General features: G+C 40.0%; 1 protein-coding gene across 1 annotated transcript in view; it reads left to right on the top strand.

Annotated features, from left to right (window-relative positions):
• The window catches only part of pdlim4 (PDZ and LIM domain 4), a 49,687-nt gene extending 35,297 nt beyond the window's left edge, over positions 1–14,390 (top strand). The window contains exons 4-7 of the mRNA XM_031303559.2: positions 2,108–2,469; positions 3,974–4,131; positions 11,102–11,240; positions 13,889–14,390. Coding sequence (XP_031159419.1) covers positions 2,108–2,469; positions 3,974–4,131; positions 11,102–11,240; positions 13,889–14,093 — 864 coding nt within the window. The 3' untranslated portion in view covers positions 14,094–14,390. The remainder of the gene's footprint in view (positions 1–2,107; positions 2,470–3,973; positions 4,132–11,101; positions 11,241–13,888) is intronic.
• Positions 14,391–14,653: the final 263 nt, after the last annotated feature.

Raw genomic sequence — 14,653 nt, 5'->3', positions numbered from 1 at the left:
CAGTAGCGAGGTACAGAAAGTAGTGAGATAATCATTAAGTGTGTATGTCCCAGGCCCAAACAAACATGCATCTAATCCAGCACCAGGGCCCCATCTTCAGTTGACTTTTCACTCTACCGTAGTGTGGACAGAAAGAGGGACACATCAGTACTATATCAATATTATTAATCAGAAGATTTTAATCTCCTAAGAAGCATTTTGCCACTGCCGAATCTAAAGGAAGTTTTGAAAGCGCTGTCAATGCTACATCAGGAAATGCTCAGTAATATCAATGTGGCTCTATAAAAATGGATTTGAGGCATCAGTGATTTTATCAAATGTCATTATTCCTTCCATATTCACAAAACGTGGTTGAGGTTGAGGGAAGGGGTTGAGGGAACCTTTGATTAAAATCACATGAGGTCCACCATCTGTGCAAATAGGGCTAAAGATAACGAGTAGGATCTGGTTTGGCTTGTTTGGCCCTGCGGTGAGCACCAGGCTTCAGAGTGTCTGGTTTACTTGGAGAGGGAGCCACAGAAAGCTGGGTGTTTCTGACATCCTGCCCAAACAGGGTTTGGCTCTGGGAGAGAAACTGCATTAAGCTCTGACTCCCCTGCCTGCTTCTCCGAACTTTAACCATGAATGGCTATCTGCTAGCATTATGTTCAGAGGGTTTCTGGATACATCCATCTTCACTGTCCGAGGTTTTGGGGGAGAGTAGGAAGAGGTGGTTTTAAATTTCTCGAAAGCCATCTGTCTTAACTACAGGAGGCGGTACAATGACAGAGCCGCTTTACCAATTTGTGGGCTTGTTGGTGTAGAGGAGAGGAGGACTAAAAAAGGGCTGTTTACAGAAGACCTGTGTGTTTTTGTGTGTCAGTGTGTGTGTGTGTGTGTGTGTGTGTGTGGTCCAGGTGGGGGCCGAGGACAGGATGACATCCAGCAGACCCATCTGTTGAAATGACAGGGGTCCAGTCTGGAGAAGCTGTGAACCTCTACCTCCTGTGGCTAAGGCACTTTAAACTAGCCCAAAACTCACACAGTCACACACACTCCTTCCAGTGGCTCATAGTTACAACAGTCTGACTGTCTCCCATCCTACTGCATTGCTTAACTTGTAAACAAGTCACTTTGTTTCAGCTATAATGTTTATAGTCTGAAGTTATGACAATTTGCAACCCTCTTTAGTCTTTCAAAACTGCTGGCTATCTCTGAAATGCAAAGCACTTCTAGAGGTGGTGACATCATTGCAAGCAGTGCAATAAAACTTTATCTGTAAAGTTCAGTCTCTGAGACGGACGAGCCATGCTGGCAGTAAGCGTTATCGCTGATAGCTGTGGTAAACACTGAGAGGCTCAGTGATGTCACTGTGGAGTGTGTGCAAAGGCATGAAAAGGGCGTTGACCTCAGCATAAACACACAGAGTATACAGTGATGTGAGTGTAGGTGTCTGTGCATCTGTCCTGCATTTAGTCCAAAAGATTCTTGCAAACAGCTCCAGCAGAGCATATATGTGGCAAGAGTGTAGAAAGTCTGCTACAGCATGTCAAAACTAATAACTTAATCTTCTACAGTATCTCAGCTCTGTCAGCTTTTATAAACTCCTCAATCCATAGAAGAAGCAGCCAGGAAAAAAAAAACTTTTTTTTTTTTTGAAATATTTACACCACACAAGTTAATTTGTTTTGACAGAAACATCTGCAGGAAATCTAATGCAAGCTTCTTCTCAATAAGCATTGCTATTTAAGAGGGAAAAGCTGTTTTTCCTTAATCCTCACCGCTGCAAAGCCTCATTTGGGAACAACCACTCGTTTTGCCTTTGAAGAATTATGGTTTTCTACTCAGGGCACCACTGGGCTTGTTTTCTCTTTTTACTCTCATTTCCTGAACGAAAACATAATGGTGCATACTGTAATGGGTCCATTACACTTTTTTCTTCCTCCTAACATTATTAATTATTTCTCTGATGTAACATGCTCTTTCTCCTTTACCGTTGTATACATGTTTGTCTGGCTTTACAGATTTTCCAGACTATTAACAATTAATATCTTGTGATGTTTTCTTTTGCTTTTTTCGTTATTTTTAGATGTGTTTAAATGTGTGTTGTTGTTTTTTTTCTTTGTAGAATTTCCGTCCCATCACCAGCGGATATGGCGGTTCCAGTCGCAAACCTTCGTATACCCCTGAACCCCAGTACCCGCAGGCTCCCCAGTACCCACAGTACCCACAGGCTCCGCAGTACCCGCAGGCTCCGCAGTACCCGCAGGCTCCGCAGTACCCGCAGGCTCTTCAGTCCCCACAGGCACCCCAGCCCACTCACCTGAATAACGGACACTCCAGACCCAACAACGGCCACAGCTATGGATACGGGAACGGAACCGGGCACGCTCAGTACAACAACCCAGCAGGACTTTATCATAATGGCAGCAATGGAGACAGATCTCTGCCAAGCAAGATGGGAGGCCTTAGCCTCAGCGCCACACATAGGTGAGGTTATCAAAGTGTGTGCTGCAATGGAGTGCAGAGAGAGTAAAATATAAACAGTACACTTTACAGTTTTGACAGTATTAGTAGATCAGTAGTTTATATTTACTGTAGAAAATCTGGAAATGTGTGCGTTTAAACTGATTATTAAAAACGCCATTGAATTGTATTTAAAAAATAGTATCAAACTACAGATGAAAATTTACAAAATACAATTTGGCTTGTTTTCTGGGCTTGTTTTATGACATTTTTCTGAGCTGTCAACATCACAAAAAGATCTCATTTACTCTGGTGACGACTGTCTTATTAACTTTACAATTAGTAACTTTTAAAAAATCTTCATATTTTCTTCTGTGAAAATCTGTAAAAATGGAAGGAAGGAAAGGAAATGATTCACCTTTCCTCATTTTGTAAAAATGACAGTGTATTTTGATACTTCACAGATGCATGTGTTTATGTGCTGACTCCCCTTACAGATGTAAACACAGACACATACAGTAGACACACTTGTCTCTTGACACATGTGCACAGATGGCCATGTTGACTGGAGAACCAATTTGTTGTGGTGCATTCCCTCGAGCGGGCAATACATGTGTGTGTTTAGTCTCCCAGTTAACATCCTCTCCAACACTCCCAGAGTTCCCCATTACTGGTCTGTTAATTTTGACTTGGCCCACACACACACACATAGTTAAACACCATTTTAACACAGCTCAATGCCCACTGTCAGTCACTTTCCCTAATTCCTTCATTACACAATTTCTTCATACTCTCCTGTCTTTCTTTCTTCCTGTCTCTTGCTCAGTCTAACTTTCACCAGCTCAGGCTTTCTCTCTCACAGACACTCACACAAAAACACAGACGCACGCACACACACACACACACGTACACTCAGACTGCAGTGAAGCGCTTCCTTCAGTCGCCTGGAAGAGAGTCTGGAGACAAACATGCAGTAAAGTGTGTCAGGATTTGAACACATCTGTCAGCAGCCCTGCTCATCTCCCAGAGGTTTGAGTGAATGTATCAAATGAACGGGATCCATCCTGTTAGCTTTGGGAATAACTTGATGGATGAATGAACATGCAGATCCATAACACAAAGCTGTTGTGATTAAGACATCATGCTTGTGGAATCACATGTAGACGTCCATTTCTGCTGTCTCAGTTTGTCAAGTTTAAATCTTTTTTTTCCTTTGGTGGTCTGGCAACTGTCTGTTCTTTTGTCTTATTTGTTTAGGCTACTTCAGCTCCTTTCATTCCTCCCTTGGTCAAACATCACTTTAGGACAGCACCTGATAAAAGACAAAAACACAGTGGCCATATTTGATACCAAAAAAAGGACAAAACCAAATGACCACGTTAGCACATTTACTTGTATTCAGAACATTAGCTCCTTCGTTGTCTTGATGTTTGATGATGTTTTTGTCATCTGTCATCTGTCACCTAATCCTTATTAAATTAGATTGCAGTAGAATAATACTGTATCTGCCCTCCCTTGTCTCCTTCAGCCCAGAGCCTCCCACACCATCCCCTACGGGCCGTAATGGTTTCGACCCCCAGTCAGATGTCTACAAGATGCTGCAGGACTACGAGGAGCCCGTCTCTGCACCCAAACAGTCCGGCTCCTTCAAATACCTCCAGGGAATACTGGAGGCTGAGGATGGAGGTAGGAACACATGTTTAAATGTGTGGAGAGGAAAAAAAGCATGTGCACTGCAACCTACATTTTTAGTGTTGTGCTACTTTTGCCAGAAGGAAGAGTTGACAATATTAAACTAATTGACCTGATTGTGAAAGCAGAAGATTACAAGGACATACATTAGCTTTAGAGCTGCAAATAACGATTACTTTCATTCACTTCATCTGCCAGTTATTTTCTCAGTTAATCAATTAAACATTTCATCTATGAAATGTCAGAATGTCAAAATGACTAACACAATTTCCCAAAGTCCAGGCTGAAAATACAAATTGCTCTATTGGCCAACCAACAGTCCAAACGCTAAATGTTTCTTTAAATAGAAGACATAAAAAACAGCAAATACTCACGTTTTAGAAGCTGGAAGCTGTTAATCATTAGCATTTTTGCTCATAGAATTACTTTAAAATGAGTTACTCGATTTTGAAAATATTAGTTTTTTCTCAACACATAGCTATACCACCATATTCTTTTTGATGAGATTCAGAGGGATGGGCAAGGCTGCATCTTGTTACTGATTCATCTGGGTATGCCTGTGTGCATCTATGCAATTCTCACAAAAACATTTTCTAAACTTTCTGTAATATTTTACAAATACGGTGGATGTTTCTGAGTAAATATTGTAAATCCTCCTATGATTCCAGCCGGAGGAACATCTTGCCTTGCTCAGGCAGCTCCTCTCTCACTGTTTGTAGCTGCTCTGTCTTACTGGCATAGTTTTCCTTTTATAGAAAGACACAGACAGCGAGGTTACGGGACAGAGAGGAAGAATACGAGAGAGAGAGAGAGAGAGAGAGAGAGAGACAAAACGAAAGAAAAAACAAGAGACGGAGGGAGCACGAGACAGATGAAGTGCTTTAAATAGCTCACACATGGATGAACAGGGGAGAAATGTTTTGGTTTGGCAATTTACTGCAAAAACAACTCCACAAAGGACAATAAAGTGAGAAATATGGTTTTCCTGTTTGCCTTCTGACCGCTCAGCATTCCAGCTTTGAGGACTCATGTGATGCTGACAGCAGCAGAGGAGGGCTAATTCTCTGAACTGAAAAAAGAAAAAGAAAAAAATCAGCTTCTGTGTTTGCCACTAAAGCAGGGCAAAAGTTGTGAAAGTCGTAGTTATAAGCCAAGTGTTGGTATGGTAAAGCGGAAATAGCCTGGACCTCGGAGAAGTGGGCTTGTGACCTGTTAGCACGGATTGATGAATGTTTTTCTCAGTCTTAGCAACTAACACTGAGGCGTTCTTGAGAAAAGTCCCTTAATCCTTATTACTTAGTGGAGTGTTACCAGCTGTGAATGTATGAATGTCCTGCAGTGTCAGAGTCAGCATGTATGGTCAGTAAACATTTCCGTAGGTAAATACTGGTTTTAATATGTATTGTGTCATACAGTCTTAATGTAGCTCTTAATTCTCAGTTAAACTAGAGAACCCCCCCCTCTAAAGATTTACACTGAGTGACCATCCTATGTTGGTTGGATGCCAATACTGATACAGATGTTTCGTGTTAGAGAACCTAATCATGGCTAATTCTTTGATAATTTTTGATGTAATAAAGCAACAGCAACTTGTAGTTAATGTGTCCTCCTGATATTTACTTTTTACAGTGGAGAATATATAGAACATATTGTTATGTGAATACAAGACGGCCCCTTCTCTCTCTGACTGTCTCTTCATAAATACTGTACAGTAGTTTGAAACATTATTTAGAAAATGAACCTAAACCGCTCCTCTGAAACCCACAATGGTGTATTACATCCTTGATATTGGTGATATAACCAAGACTTTTTCGAAAATTGATAACATTGTTTTCATCAAAAGTCAATATATAATGAACACTGGACTGGAATGATGAACTACTATTGGTAAACTATATCATTATCTTCGGCCAAAACAAACCCATTCAGATGGAAAAGCCTCATATTTTAGAATAAATCAATCACTGTTTTCATTAATAATATATGTATTATTATCTCACGGCAAGAGTAGAAACTTTCCACTCACTTATCACATCTCTGGGTCTACCTTTGATGTAAGAGCTGACCTGATAATCCACAGCACAAGCAACAACGCTGACGGCGCCTGCATTGAGGCCGGAAGCATAGCCGGAATATACGGTTTCCTTTATTTTTGCACTTAACATTACACTCAAAGCAATTAGAGAGAGGGAGAGAAAAGGAAAGAGAGAGATTGTAATGACAGACAAAGGGGGTTGGAGGCAGAGAGACACTGCTGATGGATTAAAGAGATTTAAAGGGGACTCTTTTTGTCTTCTCTTTTTGTCTGCTGTCAGTGGTCTTTCAGCTTGGGAGACTGACAGGTTGATTGACAGGCTAAGACCTCGATGAAACAGGGAGACACCTCAGGTTGACATTGGGATCATTTTAAAAGCGACCTGTCTCTCTGTTGATGTTTGGTGGTGTCATTTAATCTGTGTGAGAGTATGAAATCCTGCCACATGTGTTGCTGTCTGTCCCTGTCTGTTATTGTTTTTATAAGCCCAATAAAGAAGAAACAAGTCAAATTAACAATTAAACACATTTGACAGTCAGGCTAAAGTCAAATCATCCTGTTTTCGAATGCATGCCTAGCTGTCAGGCTTTTAAATCACAGTAGTTGGTCCCTTTTTGATGGTGAAAGCCCTTGCAGAGGCCATGTTGACTTTCAGGGGCTTTTAAAGTTAAAGCAAACAAGAGTGTCAGTTTACCCAGAATTCCTCGGACTCTGCCATGATTGGAGAATGTGGATGGAAAAGGGGGGGGGGGGGGGTGAAAGTCAAAATACTGTTGTTAAGTTGGGGTGTTTGAAGCAATATTACATAAGGTTGATATTGTACCAATATGAGGGTCTTTTTTAACTTTTTTCCAGAAACATTTTAAAGTATTACTCAGTTAAATGTTTTTTAAGCAGAACAGTTTTTGTATGTTTAAAATAAATGCAGAGACATTTAAATAGTTTACTATTGAATGTGAAGACTTGGGATTGCTCGTTTCCGATGAGATTTTATTATTCCCAAACTTATTAATGAGGTGAATTTAAGGGGACGACTTTATGGGGGAATGTTTCTCTAACAGAAAAAGAAATAAACAAAATTCCAATGAACTCTCTGAAACCTCATCCATTCCTTGAACTCCAAGGTTATTTGTTTGGAAAATCCTAAAAAATATATCACATTTTCTGCTGGGGTTATTTTTTCAGCGGATATTTCGTCATAACAGTGATGAATGATGGCTGCAAAACCCAGTTTTAGTACATGGAAAGTGCTCAGGTGGGAAGCAGGCTGTGTTCTTTCTCAGAATAAGACATTGGCATACTAAGACATCCATCAGCATCACTGCTGTGCAGAGAAGGACATTATTTACTTTCTAAATCCAATTATTGATTGCCTCCTGGATTATACATTGCCATGTAAACTTGGAATGTTCACATCCAGTAATATTTGTCATTTCCTTTGCCTCAAAAGTTGTATGAGATGTTAAATGAATCTATCCCAGTGGACCAACTTGGATTTGATTTGAACATCGTGATTAGAATTATCTGTATTTGTGACCATTAACTCAGATTGGTAAAGATCACACATCACATCAGTCACATCCCCCATCAAACACACTGCAGAGCAATTCAATTATGGATGGGTTTCAAGGAAAAGGAGAGGGAGCATTCCAGTCAGATTGTTATTCCACAGGGATCAAGATCAAGATTTAAAGCCCGACCAAGATTTGGAGTCCAGTGGGGGTAAACATGTGATGCCAGTGGTGAGGGGCTTAACCCTTTGACTGACTGTTGGAACAGGAGCATTGCTCTTTTGACAGCACTATAGACTAGCAACCATTATAGTTTTTGTTGAATATTCTTTCATTTGCTTACTCTACAAAATACGCCCATTATTAGCTCCCAGTGCCCAAAGTGAAGTCATTGTTTTATTTGTCTGAACTACAGTGGAAAAACTTTAAAGTTTGACAGTGGTAGCAATAAACAAAAAACCTAAAAAGAAATCCTTAGTTTTACTTCATAATTAGTCTTAAATGACTTATCAGATTTGTCATTGAATCATTTTTTCTTGTCAATGTCAGCACTTTGTCAGCACAATGTCAGCATGTTTTCCAACTTTTTTTCCCCCTCTCTGATGCAGTCAGAGAGGCCCCAGAGATAAAGTGTTTGTCTTTCCGACACATTTAAGCTGAACATTGTGCCCATTTTTCAATGATCTCATGTTATAGTCAGGAAAAAAATCAAGGTTGTTATTTTAGTTTTTTTTTTACTTGCTGTCTAAAATTATATTATTACAGTTGTTTATTTATCTTCCGACACTGTGATTCCCTTTTGCCTAAAGTTCCCTGAGGTTTCACACTCTGCACCTGACAGGTTTGAGTTAGGATGGGGGCTGTTTTACAGTATGTGTGGTTGATATTAGTCACAGTGTAATACACACATTGTGCCGTGAATGTTACATGGGGTGAGATATGTGATCGGCCAACTTGTCACTGTCTGTCAAATAAAAAATGGTGTCTGTCTGCTTTTGGCAACAAATAATATGGGGCCTAAGTAGTCTGGCTATTTAAAAATATAGAAGCAAGACTAAACAAGCACTCATTCATTCGTATCTATTCCTGACTGTGGTCTGAAGACTTTTATATGTCAACCTTCCCCTTTGTGAGAAAGTCATGAGAGTGCTGCACATAAAAGGTTTTCCATTAAAGTTCATCATTAGGTAATAGAGACATTAATCCCAGGAATAACATACCCAGCTCATGTCAGCTCTTAAACACACCATGGAGCAGTCAGAGGCTAACTGTTACTGAGGGATGGAAAGTGCTCTGAGTCAGGTGCCAGTTGCGAGGTAATTATACTGTGGTTAGTGGCAGCGATAGGTGGCCTCTGCTGGCACATCATCAGTAAATGGACTTCATAGTGCAGTTCACGGCTGTGCCCCACTGATCTACAATGGTGCACTTGTAACCACTGGAGTGGCTCCAGATATCCAGTATTAAGTATGCCCCTTTCATGCATTCCAGTCAGGCATAACTAAAACTCTAATGATTGGATTTGATCACTTTGATTTAAAAAATGTTATCTGTGGGAAGGAGGCAACCCTTATCTACCACCAGACTTACCAGCCTCAATCACTTATTATAGGGTCTTTTTAAAATAGCCTTTTGTTGGTGGAACTGTAGCATTATTGTAACATAAATGAGCATTATATATACTGTTGGTGTAGCTGGCTGAGTTGGTGTTTTTAGTACATGTGTTCTGTGTAGAACTTTATTCTCAACAGCTTATTGTAGCTAAATATATTTGAAAGATATGTGTTCAATTTGAAAGAAAATCCCCTCGAGGTGTTGTAATTTTCATTTTAGCAGATATTTACATTTAACAAAGACGATGCGTCTAACCGTTCTTTCTATTAAGTTGACGTCATCGTAACTCCTGTGTCGTTCACAGATTTTGTGTGATTGTAGCATATTGGTGTGATGGTTAAAGATTGACTCTGTAATATTGGATGTTTTCTCTGCCGGGTGTCTAACCAGGTTGACTGATGAATTCCTACAAGGAAATGCCTCTCTCCAGACTCTTGAATGGAGCACACAGGATGGAGCGAGAGACACAAGAGGTCAAAGACAGGGGGAGGCGTACAAAAGAGAGAACAACAAAAAGAAATGCAGTGGCTGTGTGAGAGTAAGCACAGACGAAGAAAGTTGAGGACAGGGAGTACCTTCTTATGAGTTAACAAAGAAGTGTAACTTCAATGAATCATTATTACATTCATTTGGAGACCACCATTAGTTTTGATGGCCTACAGTATTTTGCCCTTGGATTTTACATAGCATTCCACTGGGTTGTATTTAATGATATCTGAAAGTGAAAGCATAAATCACTTGTAGACAAACCTATTAGAGGGGCTGAGGAAGAGGACAAGTGGCAACATCCTGTTTGTGAAAGCAGTCAACAAGGGAAATGGGATCTTCACTTACAGAAACACTCCCGCTAACCATGCCATGATGGTTGGCAGGAGATGGACTATCATTTTTCTTGAGCATGATACAGAATTGTAAGCAAAGTAATAGTAATAAAAACAACAATAGAAGTTGTGTGAAGTACAGTGTTTACTGCTGAACCAAAACCAGCTTGAACATGCTTGAAGGTTACTGTATAGCCTCAAGTGGTTGCTAGGACATTTTGTAAATGATTTATGTGTGGCTGTTAGGGTGTTACTTGATAACTACTTATCTCATTGTGTCCCATTAGGTTGCTAGAGTGTTACTAGGTGACCATGGTTATCACAGTGTTTGGCAGGGTGTTCATAGTTGCTAGTGCGGCTATGATTGTGAAGGCATTTTCAGGTGTTTACTAGGATGTTCTGCAAGGTCACTAAGGTGGGATTAAGTGGTTGCTAGGGTGTTCTCTGTGTGGCTGCTAGGATGTTTCTAGATACTGTCCTTGTGTTCTGATAGGTTGCTAGAGTGTTACTACTGTATGTTGTTGCTAGATGGTGATTATGTATATATATATATATATATATATATATATATATATATATATATATATTAAGATATATATATATTAAGATCTTAATACAGTATATAGTATATACAACCCCCATGCTTTTGTCTTCCTACCTGGAACTCAAAGGGAATTTCCTGCAGAGTGCAAACACAAATACAGATTGGCACTACCTGGAATCTAGTGGCCCCTAAACGCATACGCAAACACACACACACCCACACACACACGTGTGTGTGTATATATATATATATATATATATATATATATATATATATATATGCTGTATATAAACAGGGTTCTCTGGGTTACCAGAGGTCAACATTGGAGATGTTCAAATAATGTCAGCACCTGGAATTCTGTTGTACATTTTTATAGTATGCTTACAGTATTTGTAAGATCTGCCCTATGAATGGTTTATGGTTTGTTGTTTTTTTTTAGGTGTGTCCCCAACAGACAGAATGAGAAACTTAAAGTCTCCAGTCAGGTCTCCAATCCCCAAACTGGGAAGCCCCATCCCCAGCCCCATGTCTGGTCTTCAGAAGCTACCCCAGTGCACACGCTGCTGTAATGGCATTGTGTAAGTATTGTACAGAGCCTGGTTTCCTTTTTTAATAAAAACAAAGTAGTGGACCATGTAAAATCATAGTACATATAAATAGTATGTGATTATATCTTGGCATTTTTTGGCTTTTAAGTGTAAAAACCACTCAATACATCCAAAATGTTTATTTTACCTTGTATAAACGCTTGAATTTGCTTTTTATTTCAACACCAAGGTATAGTTTTTTTTCAATTTGAGGTATTACATATCACAGCATAAAATGTAATGGTTTTAAAATTATAGTTACTGTGGTCTACAATTACAGACTACTGAAGATGCAGTGAATAAGTACATACAAATATGAATGATTTATTATCAGATTTCCTGTTAAAACTATTTTAATTACCATCTGGAAATTACATGTCTCTGTCTGGTTTTATCCCGCCTCCTGTGGTCATAAAGTTTAAAAGTTGAATGTGAGGTGAGTGAAGGTTCTTCCCTGACTCTGAAACAAAGAGGTTAACTCGTGCAAGTCTACCTGCACCAGCATGCCTTTCACAAGTCCTCAGGAAAGCCTATTCCCATTTATCATTTTAATGATTAAACCATCCTCCACACCCTATCCCACACACATGCACATAGGTGCATATACACAAACCTAAACTAAACATTAAGCGCAAGAACATGCGCATACACAGACACACACACACACACACACCTTTCTGCCAAAGTAACCACATGCACCGGTAATCCCCCCCCCCCCTCTATAAAAGCAGCTGCAGGTAAGCAGTGATGTCATCAGCTTACTTTCCTCATTAACAAGAGGGCATTGTAGGAAAAAGAAGAAGAAAAAAAGAGGGTATTGTAGGAGCTTGCAGGCCACAATAAGGCTGTTATGACCTGGGAGCATTTTACAGCGTTTCAAATGAGTGTAGAACACTGTGTCAAGAGTTTATCCTGCATGTCATGTGGTTTGATGGGAAGGCGGTTAAAAAAAGAAACAGCCTTATGACTGGTCGTTGGCCCGAATCCCCAGTCCAGAAAGGAAAATCTTATTGGGAACAGTGAATGAACAACGCCCTGAACAACTGCCGTCCCTGTGTGACTGAGTGAAGCAGTGAACTTCCAAATGCACACATGTCAGCAGTATATACATGTACTATTCAGGTCCCTTACATACAGTATGGTGTGTGTGTGTGTGTGTGTGTGTGTGTGTGTGTGTGTGTGTGTGTGTGTGTGCGCGCATGTGCGTGTGTGTGTGAGACCTTCCACCTATAACTCCTCTCAGAAAGCCTCCCTGAAATATGACATATGATTAAATATATTCAAATACCTGCATGGTTACAGTCGTTATAACCTATGCTAATTGCTGATTAGCATAGATAATGGGAGGTTCGATAAACAACTGTGAGTCACTCATTAGCAATGTACTGTATCACACTTACTTCCTTAAAAAGTGTTCTGCTGAATGTTTTGTCCTCTGCAATAATGGCACCTCCCTAAAAACTGCTTGCAGTTATCCTTTTAAGGCAGTTTGCGCTTCGATTGCGATTTTTCCAATCATGCATTTCCATCCTTCTCAGCAGTACAACCCTATAGTGTTCCATTGTAAGGCTTCTGCCACTCTGCTTTTATGCATACAGGAAACATTTAGAGTCAACTATCTTTGGTCTTTTTTCCCCCTTACACTATATATAAGGCTGTGTTCTTCCTGTACAATGTCAATAAAAAACAAATTCCTGATTTTGACTCAGGCTCTGTTTTACTTTCAGCATCCTTAGGCTAGACATGGGATTAAGAACAGGAACACTGTCACTCAATAGCATTAAAAGGATTATTCAAAACCATGATATGGCTTAAAATGTATTTATTTTAAGCTAAAGTATCATTGTCAAAAAGAGATTGATAAGCCTCACTTAAATCTTTGAAATTTGAAACGTAAATAACTCAGGCAATATATGCTTATCTGTCAAAAGCATTATACTTGATTAAGCTATGTGAAATAATAATTGGAAAAGTGTCGTACAGCACATTGAGCAACCTAGTTAAATCTTTAAGTCTTTAGATCACGGTCAATGGCAAGCAAAACTCTTTAGGCTAAGCAGTGTCTGGGAAAGGCTAAATACATATATAACATTACTGGACTAACCTACACTAGCGCCAAACCAGTCTGTTTCATGTGTCTCTGTTTATCTCACTGGATTATTTTTCATGTTACAGTCATCCTCTGCTGCATCTCTGTCTTTTCTTAATGTGTTAAAGGTGCTGTAGGTAGGATTGCGAAGATCCAGGACTTAGCCAAAAAATTTGAACATCGACAACTTCTCAGTCCCTCCCCCCTTTCTGCTAAAGCCCAAAACGGTCTCCTAAGCCCCTCCCCCCACAAGGGAGAATGAATGCGTGTGCATGAGCAGTGATTGACACGCAGTTAGACACCCCCCCTGGCCCTGATTGGTGCATCTGAACAGGGAGCGGTGGATTTTTGCAAATCACACTACAGGCTGTAGGTGGTGCCAGAGGAGCCGGATTCTTTTTTAAATGACCTGTTTCATGTAGTTCTACTCGAACATAGGGTCAGTTTCAGCAAATATGACAGAAAGTTAGTTTTATAAGTCTTACTTACTACACCTTTAAAACCTTCATAAGTCGTAACACTCTCTATCTCCCTTCATCTCTCCATCCAGTGGCACCATTGTGAAGGCCCGGGACAAGCTCTACCACCCTGAATGCTTCATTTGCGATGACTGCAGTGTCAACCTTAAGCAGAGAGGCTACTTCTTCATCGAGGACAGTCTGTACTGTGAGACCCACGCCAAGGCACGCGTCCAGCCCCCAGAAGGCTACGACGTTGTTGCCGTTTACCCCAACTCCAAGGTGGAACTAGTCTGAGATGGAGATGGAGCTGGCTAAACTGTAAAATAACTGGGAAACTAAAATCTGAGAGAATGGGGCTACTGAGTATCAGAGCCTACATTTATCAGGCTCTGTCAAGCAGGAATGCCGATCTTGGATTCAGTTTTGCCTTTGGGAGAGTCCTATAAAATGTATGTTTCAGTGATCCAAGATCAGCATTTCTACACTGACACTCTTGATAAATGCTATGTATTATTGAGCATATTGAAATATGTTGACAGAATAAGCCTTAGATCTGATGAGAATCCCAAAACTCAAACCCATTAAAAAAAAGTTGTCGGTGTTTACATTAAAATCTACATGCAAGAAAAATATTGAACCACTAAAGGTCATATTCAGAAAAGATGTTCATATCCACATCACAAGCACACCATATTACCAGAACATTCCAAGTAATAACCCAGAAACAACAAATGCAAAGAGGGCAGAAGTCTGCAGATAATGAGATGTTTATGCAGTTTGAAATTTCTAGACCAGTATACTCTAACAATCAGCACGAGTTTATTACCAGCAAAATATTAACTCACTTATAAAAT

The sequence above is a fragment of the Sander lucioperca genome, chromosome 13, assembly GCF_008315115.2.
Source record: "Sander lucioperca isolate FBNREF2018 chromosome 13, SLUC_FBN_1.2, whole genome shotgun sequence".
Taxonomy (NCBI): Eukaryota; Metazoa; Chordata; class Actinopteri; order Perciformes; family Percidae; genus Sander; species Sander lucioperca.
The sequence above is the reverse complement of the archived record's forward strand: the minus strand, read 5'-3'. Positions and strand labels throughout refer to the sequence as shown.